Source organism: Plecotus auritus, assembly GCF_963455305.1.
Source record: "Plecotus auritus genome assembly, chromosome: 2".
Classification (NCBI taxonomy): Eukaryota; Metazoa; Chordata; class Mammalia; order Chiroptera; family Vespertilionidae; genus Plecotus; species Plecotus auritus.
Window position 1 is genome coordinate 184,126,523 of NC_137771.1, and position 17,721 is coordinate 184,144,243.

The 17,721-nt window shown below is 40.2% G+C and overlaps 1 protein-coding gene across 6 annotated transcripts in view; it reads right to left on the reverse strand.

The window, feature by feature from the left end:
- The window catches only part of MAP3K13 (mitogen-activated protein kinase kinase kinase 13), a 165,797-nt gene that overhangs the window by 52,304 nt on the left and 95,772 nt on the right, over positions 1 to 17,721 (reverse strand). For 5 of the 6 annotated variants that reach the window (XM_080655362.1, XM_080655363.1, XM_080655364.1 and 2 more), the window contains one exon: positions 196 to 755. The exons of the other annotated variant lie outside the window; for it this stretch is intronic. In XM_080655362.1, coding sequence (XP_080511488.1) covers positions 196 to 670 — 475 coding nt within the window. In that variant the 5' untranslated portion in view covers positions 671 to 755. The remainder of the gene's footprint in view (positions 1 to 195; positions 756 to 17,721) is intronic. 6 annotated transcript variants of the gene reach the window in all.

The window sequence follows — 17,721 nt, forward strand, 5'->3', positions numbered from 1 at the left end:
CCACAAAAGATGGGCTTCAACCAAAAAAAATCCAACCGAATGTGAATCTGTTCCATTCAGAAGGTCTATGGGAAACTGATATGGGTATTCACTAGGCACTAGTTCTTTAATTTACCCACAGGCCAAAGGTTCTGCAGTTAATGATGATGGTGTCTTTACACAAGAAATACCTTCCAGGTCTATATGATAGCTTACCTTGCTGCTGTAATTTGTAATCAGTGGAATACGCCTTTCCAATGATATTCCATACAGGCCTTAAGCATCCAAATAGTCCTTCAAGAAACCCACCACTGCCACTGCCCGACCTGCTGAACTGAATCTTGATGTCTTCTGTTCCACTCATGCTCTCTCCATCTACAGTGTTGCTGTTCCCCTGAGACACGGCCATTTCCGATTCATCTTGTTCCCTTAGCTGAAGAACGCTGTTCTCAAACTGGTCCCTGGAATCCTCGCTCACACTTGTCAACACTGTTGTGGTGATGGGGCTGTTCATGCCTTCCGTTAGCTCGGTTTGCACCACCCCCTTGTCCTGCTGGTCCTTAAGGAGCTTGGGTGAAGGGTGGCTCCCCACGGGTGGGAGTTCATCTTGAAGTCCATTGAAGGTTTTGTTTTCACTCAAGGGTAAGCGTGGGGAGGAGGAGCAGCTCAGGTGCTCCTGAGGGTCGGCCATCGTGCCATGAGTGTGCCTGAGGCCCTGAGATGACACTCAGAGGATTATCTGAATAGAGTTCTGATGTAAGAGAGGGCTCCAAAACCTGGGGGAACAGGAGGAGGACATGAGATCACCCTTTCTTCAGTCATCCACACTACACTTCTGTTTAGAATAATAAAAACACTGAAACAATGAGGTTAGTTAAGCAGTGGTGCATATCCACATGATGGAATATTGTGCAGCAATTAAAAATCATGCTGAAGAAGAGCATTTACTCACATGAGAAAATTCATGACATATTAATATAAAAACACATTAGAACAATATATTCAACATAAACTGTATTTAAATATATTTAAAAGGATACATAAACACATATACAAGAAAAAAGACTGAAAGGATATATCCAAAGAATTAACAATAGTTAATTCCAGGTGGTTAGATTGAGGGGGTGGTGGTGGTTATATTGTCATGTTTTTTGAGATAGTCCAAGCATTCTGCATTAATACAGTATGTTGCTATAGACCAGTGGTCGGCAAACTGCGGCTCGCGAGCCACACGCGGCTCACGAGCCACGGTTTGCCGCTCTGTTGACTAATGAGTTTGCCGACCACTGGGATAGGGGCTTAGTCACAAGGAACAACAACAGCCTGTAATTATTGGAATCGAGAGTCTAGGTCAGTGGTCGGCAAACTCATTAGTCAACAGAGCGGCAAACCGCGGCTCGCGAGCCGCATGTGGCTTGTGAGCCGCAGTTTGCTGACCACTGCTATAGACCCAATGTTTGTGTCCCTCCCAAATTCATATGTTGAAACCCAGTCCCCATAGTGTTGATGTTTGGTGGTGGGGTCATAAGGGTGAAGTCCTCATGAATGGGATTAGTGGCCTTATAAAAGAGACCCCAAAGAGTATCCCCTGTCTTTTCTGTCCTGTGAGGACACAGTGAGGAGATGGCTGTCTATGAACCAGGAAACAGGCAATGAAGATGAGGTGGTAGAATTCAGAGGCAGAGTTGGTAGGATCTAGTGATTGATTAAACATAGGGGTGGGTAAGGAAAAGGGAGAGGAATAACTTTCAGATAACTTACATGGGATAATGGATAGATATGTCATTAACTGAGATATGAAACATCAAAAGAAAAGGAGATTTAGAAAGAAGGTAATTAACTCAATTATAGACATAGAGGTTTTAAGGCCTACTGTGTATGTCATGCACTGAACCAGGCTTTTTTTTTTTTAATATATTTTATTGATTTTTTTTTACAGAGAGGAAGGGAGAAGGATAGAGAGTTAGAAACATCGATGAGAGAGAGACATCGATCAGCTGCCTCCTGCACACCCCCTACTGGGGATGTGCCCACAACCAAGGTACATGCCCTTGACTGGAATCGAACCTGGGACCCTTCAGTCCGCAGGCTGATGCTCTATCCACTGAGCCAAACCGGTTAGGGCACCAGGCTTTTATTTTTGTTATCTGATTTTAAAAAGACACTTTGTAGAAAGGGATTTGAAGAGAGGTAAAGATGGGTGCTCCTTTAGCTCAGGGACAGAAGTATCAAAATAATACAAGGGTGAACCCAAGTTAAATTAAAGGTGTATTTATTAAATATGTGCTAAGAGCTGTGCTGCAATAGGCTAGGTTCTGTGGATATAGAACGTTATTTGTTGCCATTACTACTTTTAATGCTGATTAAGACAAAGAGCTTTATAGTTTACTAGTGACCTGGTGCACAAAATTCGTGCACATTAAAAGGGAATTAATTAGAGGAAATATTTTTATATTGTTATTTGCCCTTTCTCTATAATAGAAGTGTCAGAGATGAAAGAAAATTAGTAAAATGTATATGAAAATCTTCCTCCTGTCAGAGTCTGGGGCGCACCGCGGTAACCAGAGTCAAGTCCCTGCCCACCCAAGTGTGCCTTGAAATCACACGAGACCCAGACCCGGCCAGCCCCACCCACACTGGGCTAGATCCAGACCCAGCTGGCCCCACCCCCGTCAAGCCCCGCTGAGTGGGGGGCACAGCCTCATGTCCCTTGGCCCGGGTGGGGGGGCGTGCCTTGAGGTGGGTATGGCCTGAGGTCCCCCGTCAAGCCCTGTATGGCAGGGGGTGTGGCCTGATGTCTCCCAGCCTGGCACCAGGGTTGGGGGCATGGCCTGAGGTCCCCTGTCAAGCCCCGCCAGGCAGGGGGCGTGGCCTCAGTTCCCCCAGCCCAGCACCAGGGCGGGGGCATGGCCTGAGGTCTCCTGTCAAGCCCCACCGGGTGAGGGGTGCGCCCTGAGGTCCCCCATCAAGCCCTGCCGGGCAGGGGGCATGACCTGAGGTCCCCCGGCCTAGTGCCGGGGTGGGGGGGGTGGGGCCTGAGGTCCCCTGTCAAGCCCCACCAGGCCGGGTGGGTGGGCGCACGGCCTCAGGTCCCCTGCTCCAGCCCAGCACCACACAGCCTCAGGTCCCTGCTGATTGCTCGTTAAGGCTCGTTACAGGAACTCGGCCTCCGCTGTGGGCGCAGGCATCATGTTACGGTATGATGGTCAATTTGCATATTCTCTCTTTATTAGATAGGATAGAGCCCTGTTAGAATTCAGCCATGTGCTGGTAAACCAGCTCTCCAGGGGGAAAAAACCCAACAATCCAATTTGTAGGGTTGTCATTTCCCTGGGATAAATACTTCCACTATGGCAGATTTTAATCTAATAACACTTTAACAACCTGCTTGCAAAGTTACTCAATATTGGATAACTGGCTCTTACAAATTGATGTTAAGCCAGCTCCAGTGCTAATAGTCCTGGTAAGAGTGTCTTGTCATTTTACAGAGAAGTAAGAAACTTTTCTAAGGTCATTATGTGGAGTAAGAGGCAGGAATTAAAATCTAACTAAAATTTAGATCCCTAAATCCCCTTTTTAATAACACGATGGCCCTTACTTTCTTAGAGTGCTTCACAGTTAAAAAATACTGTTGCTCCTGATCTTGATCTAAACATTTGTCCCCTGTGTAAGGAAGAGAAAACATGGGATCATTGTCCCTGTTTTTCAAAGGACACTAAGGCCTAGAGACAGGTATGTGCTAAAGGTCACAGAGCAGGATTGAATACCAGGTTATTTTTCCTTATCCCCAAACTCTCTCCTGTACCAGACAGTCTCTGTAAGATGTAAGACACAGTTCCTTCCTTTCAGAGCTGGCAAACTAGTCAAGGAGTTAATAATTACATCAAGGGAATCACCTCCTGACTGTTCCCCACCCATGACAAATGAGCTGTGAAAAGAAAAACAATAATGGGGGTAGGAGTAGTGAATTTGGGCTGAAGGAGAGAGGTAGGACTTGAGATGAAACTTTGAAAGGAAGATGTGTTTCAGACAGACAGAAGAAAGGAAGGCAGGGAGGAAGAAAAGACCAGGGCATGGAAGGGGTTGATAACTTAAATTTTAGGGCATGGAGAAATTTTGGGGCTGGGCAACTGCCTGGGAATATAAGGTTGGGGAAAAAAGAGAAAAAGGAAAGCTGGATTCATGTGTTACAGCAATAGCTGTTGGCTGAATGGACCCCCATTCTCCTCACCCCATCTTCCCCACTTTGTTCCCTCTGTGCTCATCTCAACGTTTTGACATTACTGATTCCCTCATTTTGCTTTCTTGCTAATCTCCTGCTACAACCTTGGGCTGTCTCTTGCCTTTGGTCTCTCCAACCTTGTTCTGCCTGATCTCTTTGAAGACTGCTGACTTCAGATTCTCTGACCTGGCCACTGCCTCAGCCGTTCCTTCCAGTCGGCCTTTGCCGTTGGGACTTGTGGTTATCCTATACAGCACAGGGCGTCCGTTATGCTATTGGCTCACATTAGACTTGAGGACAATGCATAATGCATATGTGATTTTCAGCCAAACACCTATTTGTACAATTTGTTCTTTGAATCAAACTATGGAACTTTATATTAATTCTTAGTAAATTTCTATTCTGTCGATTTTTATCCTGAGTTTCTCCCTGATGACCATCATATTGGAATGAGCTCACACACAAAAAGTTAGAAAAACGTGTTTGTTTTTTAATCTCTTCCCTTTTCCAAGAGGTTAAGGGCGCACATGAAGCGGACCTGCTGCCACTGGCACTGGGAACGAGTACAGAAGAGAACCTCAGCATGGGCATCGCATGCAATGTGACATTAAAGAGATCAAGGAATAACAGGACTTCAAGGAATACAGTCCAACCCACTGGCTTTACACATAAGAAGCAAATCTCAGAGAAACCGCTGACTTGCTCAACACAACCAATTAGTGGCAGAGCTGGGATGCGACCTCTTCCTCATCCCAAGAAGTGTGGTCAAAGACGCTTGTACCAAGTCCACTATCAGAGAACAAAGGCAGAGAAACGGAGAGACATAGAACAAAGGGAAGGAAATCATTGCCATGACTATGTTCCAATATGATCAGAGCTGACTCTACATTTAAGAAGAGTGTAGGAGGATAAAAATGTCTAAATTTTACCTGTGTTTGTGTGCACACCTACAAACAGCCACTGCACAGTGAAGAAGCTGGTAAGAAGAAACTGAGGGAACGCAAGCAACCCCACTATCTCTGCCTCTGTCTTTGTCCTCTCAATCCCACTCTCCTGACCAGATTCTGCTCAGGTATCCTCATGAGAACTGTCTGGATCTTCTTTAAAAAAAATTTTTTTTTATTGATTTCAGAGAGGGAGAGGAAGACATAGAAACATCAATGATGAGAATCATTGGTCAACTGCTCCTGCACACCCCCTACTGGGGATCAAGCCTGTAACCCACCCAGGCATGTGCCCCCAACAGGAATCCAACCATGACTTCCTGGTTCATAGGTTGACGCTCAACCACTGAGTCACACTGGCTGGGCCTGAATGGATATTTTAATTCATGAGAAGTCAAAGTTACTTTTTATTAGAAGGGGATAGAAAGAAAAGGAGATGATATTTTCAAACATTGAGAGTTAGATGGAAAAAGATAAGGAAGAGGATGGAAAAACATAAGGAAAAGCAGAGGAGTGAAGGGGCGAGGTGGGCAGGGCTGCAGGTGAGGTGATGTGGCTGCCACCCTCACAAGGAGCTCAAGAGGGGCGTCTTGCATCTGCCCTCCAGGCATGCTCCTCTTACTCGGTGAGTTTCTCAGCACCAAGAGGAGGATGCGGTTTGTGCAAAATGAGTAGGCAAGAGTTGGAGACAGCAGCAGCTGTGCATTTGCCAGGGCTCTGCCAAATTCTGGAAATTACCTTGGTTTTGTGCCAAGACGCATCCAGCACAGAGAAAAAGAGGAATGGAAGAGGCAACGAGGCCATATGGCCTTCAAATTCTTGTGTTTATTATATAACACAAAATTTCCCATGTTGCTAATAGAGGATAATTTTATAATAGATCACATTCTGAGTTTTATATCATAAACATGAGTAAATCAAAGAATTTGGGAAAATTTGCCCCATAGATAAAATTTTCAGTGTGACTAAAATTGAATAATTTAAGCATTATTGCTGAGATTTCTTGATTGAGCGTGAGAATTTCCCAAGCTGTCTTCTCTTTATTTGGGATTTCCTTGCCTTAAATTAAACACAGTCCTGTTACCCTAACCTCTTGGTCATTTTTCTAAAATACGTAGAGTAGTATTTCGAGCATAAGAGACTTCTGCTATTAGGGCATCATTTCCATCTTAAAATTGGGATTAAGTTACTTGTTCACAGTAATAACATGAAATGGTCTTCCCAGGATAGAGGTCTGTCACCAAGATCGTGCTTGGAGTTTTGGAAAACATTAGATAGCTTTTTAATGGAACTGAAATTCTAAGTATGTTATTTAAAATGGGATCAAAGGAGTGGCCAACGATGGTGCTTTTATCCCTATCCTGCTCTCATAACTATGAACCATCTACTAGAAGTTCTATTTGAGAGGATAATTATAACCTCCCATCAACCAAACCTACTCACCTACCTCGTCTCACATTTACAGCATTTCACTAAAAAACTATGCACTCAAAAAATACTGATTCAGTACTTACCATATGCCTATATTTTTGGTTAAGATTCTGAATGTTTATTAATACTGAAGTATGCTGAAGCCAGCAAAAAATAAAAATTACAAAAAGGCAAATTCTCCATATTGATGGATCACCTTCTGCATACTAATACTTATAAATACAACCGTGATTGACGTTAAAATATGTTTAAAATGTAGGCTTTAAGATGAATAAAGATACTTCATTTTCATAGTCATAATTATAAACTTATCAAGAAGTAGAAATTTGTAAGATTTCATATATAACTTAAGTCAAAGGCTAAACATATTTCTTGACCAAAGAAATGATTTCTCTATAACCTCTATAAATCTATAATAAATAATAAACAGCATGGGGGAAAAGTAGGTTTGAACTGTGAATATACAAAACAGAGTTTATGTTTGCATTATTATTTGTTTATTATTGTATTATTTTCATACAAACAACTGTAAACCTACTTTTGTCCCATCTGGTACACTATTTTTAGTGTTAATATTCCAGAACAGAATCAACATTTCCTGACCTATCTCTGACTTGCCATATGAAGAAGAAAATCAGGAACTAAATAAATTCACTTAAAGTGTCTTAAAAATAAGATACAGACCTATTGCCTTTAAACATACAAATATTAATGAGTGTAAAAATAATTATTTAAGTGTTACAAGAAAACAGAAAAATTGATTTAAATGGTCAACAGGGGTTATTACTGTTGTTCTTTTAAATTGTCTCTATTTTCCTAAATTTCTATTAATAGCATGCATTACTTGTTTAATCAGAAATTTTCAAACCAAATCTTTATTGCTTTAAACACATAGACTAATGAGCCAATTTACCTACATTTGCATATATGACAAATGATATGATATGAGATGTTAAGGACATTGTCAGGAAACCTACTTGTCAGTATGTGCTGCAGCTTGCAAACAGATTGAATAATAATTATAAATTCAAAATGAAAAGAAAATGAATAAAAAACAGATGACAATGAGGAAACAAAAGTTGACAACTCCTGTTTTGTTTTAACCTTTTCTACTAGTAAAGTTTGTATTCAAGTGGGAAAAGGTAGAATAATTGTGACTAAGAGAACAAACTCAAGACAGATGAAGAGATAGGGCATATCTAAGTGTTTTGATTATTTCCAAGTTCTAAGGTCCAGATGTAGTACATGCTAAGGCACTAAAAAACTTGTATTTAGAATCACAAAAGCAACCTTTGGTAAAGAATTATCTTTAGGAACTGTGACATCTATTCATGGAAAAAGGAAAAGATAGAGACATACCCTATTTTTTTTTAAAAAGGGAGGATTATAGAATATATAGAACTAGGAACTTGAGTGGGTCCCTAATACAAGCATCAAGTATATAGTAAGCACTCTGTAAATGCTAGTCCTTTTTCTTCTTTTCCTTTCCTGTTACTTTGTGCCTTTTCCCTCTCTTTTTGGAAATCTATGACTCTCCTTAAGACAAACAGTTCAGGAGAGTCATGTTCAAAATGACAATTGAAATTTTGTAAAATTAAAATTATGTTTAAAAATCTGGGCTATAACACAAACTTTAACATTGTTTCCCAGTTGATCAATTCAGAAATTTCTATACACTTCATCATATAGAGAACAATATTGTGAGGGCCTAAGAGGGGAAGCACTGAAGGAAGATAGACCTGGATTCAAATATTAGTCATTAACTTGACCTTACTCTCTCTCTAAGTCTCAATTTCATTATCTATAATTGGCGACAATAACAGAATCCACCTCATAGAATAGATTTGATAATTACATGAGAGAAAGCATATATAACATACTTACACAATACACAGTGAATCCTTAGTACTTATTAGCTTCATGCCTTGTATTTTTCAAGAGAAATAACTAATTTTCATTAGTTTATAAATTTACTAGAAGTAGAATCCAAGTATTACTTATCTCTGTATCTTGTCCCTCTTCTTTTTCTTACTATTTGGCCTCACCACCTAGTACAGGACCTGATATAATATGATGCAATGTACTTTTTGGATGGGAGAACTTTACAGGCATGCATGCACACACACACACAGAGCAATGGAATAAGTAATATATTAATAACAATAGCTAACATTTACTGGGATTATTGCCACTCAATGCTCTAAACACTTTTCCTTTATTAACTTCTCTAATCCTCATATCAATCCTGATAATAATTGATAAAGAATTTTGGGGCACAAAGTTTAAATAACTGACCTACAACTACTAAGTGGTAAAGACAGGGTTTGAACCCAGTTCCACTTCAATTCCAGAGCCTCAGCCTGAGTACAGGTTGGAGCAGGACCCTTAGTCACAAGACCCTACTATCAATATTATAATGGGCTTGCACTTAATTAAGAAAGGCCTAAGGCAGAGAAATATGGACTAGACTCACCTGTTACCTTGAACTTTGGTTCTATACTTAGGATGAAAGGTAAAAATTCCTAGCAACAAATAAAAATAAGTGGAGAATTCTAAAATATACCACTTTCTGTGGGGTTTACTTTGTTCTGTTTTAACATTAACCCCCTATATCTGCACTGCCCAATATGGTAGCTTCAAGCCATATGTGGCTATTTAACTTAAAATTAAATTAAGTAAAAAAGTCAGTTCCTTAGTTGCACTAGTCTGTTTCAAGTGCTCAGTAGCCCTGTGTGGCTAGTGGCAACCATATTGGACTGTGCAAAATACAACCTTTCCATCTACTGGACAGTGGTGCTCTGCATGCTTTATTCATATTAACAGATTTTTGTTGTTGTGAGGATTAATAAAAACTGTGGCTTCCTTTTGTACATGGGGATTTGCTAAATGTATAGAACTCCACTACTTCCTTTAAAATAACAGGTCTGCTATCAAATTTTAGGAATATCTGTAGATGAAATGACTTAAGTATAGCTCATTCTAAATGATTGGTTTGTCAGAACCAAATTAAAGCAGAGATTTTTAAAATACATATTTTTTATTGATTTCAGAGAGGAAGGGAGAGGGAGAGAAAGATAAATCATCTATGATGAGAGAGAATTATTGATTGGCTGCCTCCTGCACACCCACTACTGGGGACCAATCCTGAAATGCAGGCATGTGGCCTGACTGGGAATCGAACTGTGACCTCATGGTTCATAGTTTGATGCTCAACCACTGAGCCACACCAGCTGAGCAAAGCAGAGATTTTTAAAATAGGATTTTCCAAGGGGCCATAGCCAGGTATCTAAAACCATCAGAAGAGCCAAGGAATTATTTTCAAATACTTAAGTAGTTTCAACAGTCATTTTGTGGAAAATTTTTAAATTGCAATTGGATTATTGCTATTCTCATAATTACCCTTTCTTGAAATTCCTAATCACAGTACTAGTTTAGGTGAAAGGCAAAAAAACTAGGGAAGGCTAATGGAGGGAAAAATAAATAAACAGAAATATCTATCAAATCAGGAATAGCTCTTGTTACTTCCCAGAGACTATTGTATTACAGATAACCAGGATAAAAACTCCAGGAGGAGCAAGGATCTATAGACTCTGGATCCAATGCCCAATTTTAATAGTGAAGTAATTAAAACCATATTAGTGAAAGATTCCATTACTTTAGACTTTTACATTTCTCCTTAACATTGTTTTTGCTCACAGAAGCAGTCCTAAGTTTTAATTTTTTAAGGTAATAATTCAATCAAGATGATATCCTAGAAAATGTGTGATGAACATTTTGAGCTTTACCAAAAGGAAATTGGCAAAGATCAATCATTTTTCACCTGTCTCTTGTCACTGTTTTGGAATGTGAATTTGACTTTGTGCTAGAGAGTAATCCAAACCCATTATTTAATTATTCATTGGTATATTTTCCATTTATACTCCCAATATATAGCTGAAATTTGCAGACTACTAAAGGATCCTTGATAAGTCCCATCTGTCTAAGATGAGGATGACTAGGAAAAACAACAATTAATATTAAATATTTATTCTAAGTGTTAAAAAATTATAAATGTACAAGACAGTTCTAATGGAAAAAATAAATGTAGAATAACAAACTATTTGTGATAGAAAACAGTATGTAGTGCCTCAATAAAAAATTAATATTACAGAGGATGGAATTTAAAGACATATTTAGCTGCCTCCCTTCAGAAATTATAATTTATTTATTTTAATTTATTTCAGAGAGAGAAAGGAGAGGGAGAGAGAGACAGAAACATCAATTATGAGAGAGTATCATTGGTCAGCTGCCTCCTGTACACCCCCTACTGGGGATCAAGCCCTCAACCCAGGCATGTGCCCTGACCTGGAATCAAACCATGACCTCCAGGTTCATTGGTCAATGCTCAACCACTGAGTAACACCAGACACACCAGAAATTATAATTTTAACTCACTACATGCACACATGTTTTCAGTACACATGTTCCTAAAAAGTTGCATATAGATCCTATTTTTTAAAAAAGTTAACATTTTAAAATTTCCAGTAGAAATGACTATTTGAAGTAACACGGACAAATCTGTTTGCAAAATCCTTGTAAATGCTAATGAGTTTTTATTATTGTACTTGTTTAGTTAATTTGAATTTTCTTCTGTCTCAATATAAAGCCACTAGTCAACTCATTAGCCATCACTTCTCATAGCTGTTAGTAAATCTGCTTGAGTAATTAATGTGTCTTTATAATTTGTCCTGGACCCGGAAACCAGATAACCAAGCTTGTTCAAAGGTTTTGTACAAAGGCTTGAAGACTCCTTCTATGAGTGAACTGTGAGGGTTGGAAATGGGTCCATGACAGTGTGAGAATATTTCTCCCCCTCATAGTCTGGTTCTAAATAACTATTTACAAATTTATATAAATTATGTCTAGCTGTTTTTAAAAGCATAGCATGAGTTATAGTCACAACACTCTGTAAAGTGAGGGTAAGAAGAGACAACTCTACCTGAAGAACCTTTGAAATGACAGTGGTCCATTTAGCCTGGCATGCTGCCTCTGACAATAGCTTTGGAGGGGATGTCATTGTTTTTTGTAACTTCTGCTTCCAAAAGGAATGGCTATACCATAAACATCACTTGCTTCTCTTCACAATCCACTAAAGAATCTTATTCATGTGCTGAACTTATTTTTATATTAAACCTTAATGCCTTTATGTTATCACTAACATTTAATATTGTAGATGATCTCTACAACACATATGTTTCTCTCACTAGAAGAGAAGCTTACTGAAGGTAGGAACTATCTTAGTATAGTTTTTCTCAATGCCTAGTGTGGAACCTGAAATTAATAAAGATCCTATGAATTAATAAACTAAGGTAAAAAAAAATGCCTTTTCAAAATTTAAAAGTATCTGATGTTCTTAAAGTCTAGAACTCCAGAGTTTGTACACAGTGATTTTATAAATATCAACATTTTTCTTTAACACTGATGGGTCTTCAAAGCTCCAGGCTGCATTCCTAAGGCAGGACACACATCCCTTGAATAATTTCAATTGTTCTTGCTGATCCGTCTCCAACTTCACTTCATCTTTCCCAGAATTTTGCTCTGAATGTCACTGCTCCCTGGCGGTAGATTAAAGAGAGGAAACTTTTCTATTTCATTGCTAGACCCCTTCTGATGTTGCCCAACACATTAGTGAGTTGGCCACACACAGCACACTGAGCAAATGTCATCAGTGAATAACCTACCATTATGTCAAATTTCCTCCCAGAATTGTAATGAACCAGACCGTAATGAAGGCCAAGATAGTGTAAACAGTTGTTTCCCCATGTTGATTACATTATGCTTATGATGTGTTGTAACAGGAAAGAATCTGGGATTTCAAGTCATAAAGACCTCATTGAGGGAGGAAAAACCAAGATGGCGGCATAGGTAAACACCTAAACTGCTGCCTCGCACAACAATTTCAAAACTACAACTAAAAGACAGAACGGACACCATCCAGAACCGCAGGAAAGCTGACTGAGTGAAAATTCTACAACTAGAAGGATAGAGAAAAGCTCACAGAGAATTGGAGGTACGGCAAAGGGTCTTTGTGCGCGCAGAGAGGAAGGGCGGCTGAGAGCCTGGCTGACTTTCTCTGGCGGAAGGGGGAAGGGAGCCCCCGACCGCACTGAACCCCAGTTCTGACTGCACTGAACACCTGTTCCAGGTGAGCCCCTGGGGACCCACGCTCTTGTGGGGGGAGTCTGGACTCTCGGGCGGAGACTCAGGAGCCGGGGAAGGCGGAGGACTGAAAGTCCGCTCGCGCCAGTGCGCACAAAGGCTGCGGAGGCTGCCACAGGCTTTCCCTAGCGGAAGGGAGTGAGAGGCTCCTGACGGCACTGAACCTCAGTTCTGACTGAAGTGAGCCCCAGTTCTGACTGCAGTGAACCCCAGTTCCAGGCGAGCCCCTGGGGACCCACGCTCTTGTGGGGGGAGTCTGGACTCTCGGGCGGAGAATCGGGAGCCGGGAAGGCAGAGGACTGAAGGCACACACGTGCGTGCAAGGGCAAGGCTGACGGGAAGCCAAGACTGAGACTCCACCCCATCCAAGCTGAGCACAGAGGCTATTGCAATTTGGCAAGTCTAATCCTATAAGGCTGTCTCCAGCACCGGACTTCTCCCAGCATAGACACAGCTGATCCTTACAGCCAACTGGCCTGGAGGTCAATTCTTCCCAGTTACACCAACAACAATCAAGACTTAATTACAACAAGGCTGTACACACAGTCCACAAAGGGGTGCACCAAGAGTGTCCACCTCAGGTTAACTGGGGAGGCAGACCCACTAGGCCAAATTGGAAACCTAGCACACAAATCTACCAACCCAGGGAAGCAGTGAAAATGCGGCGTCTAAGAATCAGATCACAAACAAAAGAAATGGAGGAAAACAAACGACTGGACATAGAATTCAAAACCACAGTTATAAGGCTTTTTAAGAATATCCTAGAAAAGGCTGATAAATATAACGAGACCCTCGAAGAGATGAAAAAGGACCAACTAGAAATTAAACATACACTGACTGAAATAAAAAATATTATACAGAGACCCAAAAACAGACAAGAGGAACACAAAAATCAAGTCAAAGAATTGAAATACAAAGAAGCAAAAAACACTCAACCGAAAAAGCAAAAAGCAAAAAAAAAAATCCAAAAAGTTGAAGATAATCTAAGAAGACTCTGGGACAACTTCAAGCGTACCAACATCAGAATTATGGGGGTGCCAGAAGAAGAGAGAGAGCAAGATACTGAAAACCTATTTGAAGAAATAATGACCGAAAACTTCCCCCACCTGGTGAAAGAAATAGACTTACAAGTCCAGGAAGCCCACAGAACCCCAAACAAAAGGAATCCAAAGAGGACCACATCAAGACACATCATAATTAAAATGCCAAGAGCAAAAGACAAAGAGAGAATATTAAAAGCAGCAAGAGAAAAACAGTTAGTTACCTACAAGGGAGCACCCATACGACTGTCAGCTGACTTTTCAACAGAAACTATGCAGGCCAGACGGGAGTGGCAAGAAATTTTCAATGTGATGAGTAGCAAGAACCTACAACCAAGATTACTCTACCCAGCAAAGCTATCATTCAGAATTGAAGGGCAGATAAAGAGTTTCACAGACAAGAAAAAGCTAAAGGAGTTCATCACCACCAAACCAGTATTATATGAAATGCTGAAAGGTATTCTTAAAGAAGAGGAAGAAGAAAAAAGGAAAGATAAAAATTATGAACAACAAATACATATCTATCAACAAGTGAACCTAAAAATCAAGTAAATTAAAAACCTGAGGAACAGAATAATCTGGTGAATATAATAGAATCAGGGGCATAGAAAGGGAGTGGACTGATAATTCTCAGGGGGAAAGGGGTATGGGGGGGTTCATAAAGAGACTGGACAAAAATCATACACCTATGGATGAGGACAGTGGGGGGTAGGTAAGGGCAGAAGGTGGGGTGGGAAATGGGTGGAGGGGAGCTATGGGGGAAAAAAGGAGAAATAATTGTAATAATCTGAATAAAGATTTATATAAAAAAAAAAAAGACCTCATTGAATCCTGGCTCTGCAACTTACCAGCTGTGAAGTCTTCAACAAGTTACATAAATACATTTGCACACTGGAGATAATATAAAACTCTCTTTTGGGGGTTGTTGTAGATTCAAATCAAACTAACAGGCATTTTATTGTGTGTTTACTATAAGTAAGACCTGAAATCTTCAAATGGTTTCTCTCGGTTGCCTTGGCATCTGAAATAAGTTTGATTTCAACTGCAAAATTGGAAGATTTCACTCTGTACTCACATTTTCTGATTTATTTTCTAAAACTGTTAAATAAGATTTCTAGTTAAACATAGTAGATTGAACATAGACATTTTATTCTGTTTCCCCTCTCCCCCAACCACATTCCACTAAGATGAAAGTAAGGCAAATGAGAAGAAAAGATATAGAAATATGAATGAATCCCAAAAGCACAATGCTAAGAGAAAAAAGCCAAATACAAAAAGTTACATATGGTAGGATTCCATTTACATGAAATCCATTTATAGAAAAGACAAAATCAGGAGGACAGGAAATAGAGCAATAGTTAACAGGGGGAGGTGAGGGGAGAGGGAACTGACAGCTTTTCTCCCCTCACACCCATGTCCAATACTGAGATCTGCAAACTGCCATTTGGAAGGTAAAGTCCCCAAGCAACGGTAGAATGGCCAGAACAGGCTCCTTCAATGCTTGCAGGGTTCCCAGGACACCAATACTTTTCCTGACACTTTTACCAGGATGCCCTTGATAAAGACGAAGCTCATTTAGTTGGGTAAGTTGTAGCAAGCGTTGTTAAAACTTCTATACAGTTAAAACTTTTCATTTATGTATACATCAGAATTAACTTTGTACTTAGAACCTTAACACCTTTTGAATCAGAGCTACTTCTGGGTGTGTCTAAATGGAGGTTAATAAACACAAATCTAGAGAATAAAATGGGGTAAGAGTTTATGTCAGTTAAGATTACATGTAACTTAGAATCTAAATCAGCTGTGGGCAAACTACGGCCCGAGGGCCGGATCCGACTGTTCTATCCGGTTCTCTTGCTCTTCACTCCGCTCCTTTACTTTGAATTTATATTAGTTCACACAAACACTCCATCCATGCTTTTGTTCCGGCCCTCCGGTCCAGTTTAAGAACCCATTGTGGCCCTCGAGTCAAAAAGTTTGCCCACCCCTGAAATGCTATCCCTAGAGTTTCCCACCCCAGAACCAAGTGTTGAGTTAAAGGCTGAGATAGAGATCCAGGGTCTGTTGGTGGAAAATGGTTAAGGAAAGAGACATTAGTTATACCCTGAGGATTCACAGATAATCCCAAAATCGGCTCATGAATTCTTTCCCACGCTTATTGAGGCAAATCTAAGTGTCCTTCTCATAAACTCTGCAGTGTTTCTATTATCCTTTTATGATTGTCTTTCCTTTTCAGGCATGCTTTCAATATTATTTTTTTTACCTTTATTTTACTGGATACAAATTTGTGGGAACACATCTCTTCTGGGATGATCCACCCCACTCTATAATTTCCAACTTTCACATGATGGATTTTTCCACAGAGCCCCTTTTTTACTTGTCCCCCGCCCCCATAAAAACCAGTAGATTCACTAGTGAGAATGGGTTTTGAAATGGGGCATCCATCCAACCTCACTAATCTGACATGACTTGAGCACTAAAATTTAAAATATGAAAATAAATCATTACATACCTATGAGGAATCACAGAGTCTTACCTAGTCTACTAAATGGTCTTCTTCTCATGCTCACTGAAACGGCAATAGGACTAGGATGGTCCACCAATTGTACCAGTGACTTAGAAATTAACCTTTGACAATCCAGGTTTTGGAATTAGTGGCTTTTTCCTTTGGCCTAATATACCTAATCCCATGGGACAAAATTAAAGGCATGATTGGCTATGGTCACAGAGAAGTTCAAGAAAAGTCTACTTCTTGACCCCAGTAGATTCAGATTCTGGTTTATTCTCTTTTTCACTGTCTCCTTACTCACACAGCCTAGGCAGAATAAGAAGAAAAGACTAAAATTTCTCAATAGCTGGCATTTAGTTTCAGAGTCAAAGTGGTAGAATAAAAAAATGTATTTAGCATACTCCTACCATGTTACTGGCTTTATTTCAAGCCTTTTCTTGACATGGCATTATACTTTAATTAAGGGAAGGTGCTACAAAAAAGAAAAGTTGAGAACTAAATTGCTGGCTAGGGATGGCTAAATTGAGAGTCAAATGGTACCCTTAAGCTTCCTGTTTTTCGGACTTCAAAATGTTCTGGGTAATGTTCCCTGACTAATCTGGGGCCCTTCAGTCTTTTTTAACTTTTCTACTACTCTTTCACCCAGGATCAAACATTAGACAACTCTAGGGGGCCTCATTCCTAGAAACAACTTTGCTTTTATTACCTCTCTCTTCCACAAATAATTCTCAAAGTCAAAACGATTTCCAACAAGATCAACTGATGGTAACTGGTTATTTCATTTTAGAGAATTATAAAGAAGTGGTTTAAATGTACCAGATAACTAGAGTAGTCCTTCCAATTCCCTCACTGTTATGGTCTAAATGTTTGTGTCTCCTCCAAAGTCATAGGTTGAAATCCTAACGCCCAAAGGTATTAGTATGTGGGGCCTTTGATAGGTACTTGGGTCATGGGGATGGAGCCCCCATAAATGGGATTAGTGCCCTATAAAAGAGGCTCTGCAGAGAGCCCTTGCCCTTCCACTGTGTACAATGAGAAGCCTGTGACCCAGAAGAGGACCTCATCCAATCACCTAGCACCCTCATCTCAGACTTCCAGCTTCCAGAACTGCGAGCAATAAATTTCTGTTGTTTATAAGCTACCCAGTCTGTGGTGTTTTGTTATTGCAGCCCGAATGGACAAAGACACTCCCTCAGTAAACATGCACTGAGCATGTACCACACACCCTGTAACAATGCTGTGGATGATGGAACAGAGACAGTAGACAGTCCTAAGCTCAAGGAGCACACAACAGGTAGTCAACTGAACAGTGACTATAATGCAGTGTAGAATTAAGTAAGCCTTTAAGAGCTTCACGAGCCATGGCACAGCAGAGAGGGTAGTAACTAACCATATTGA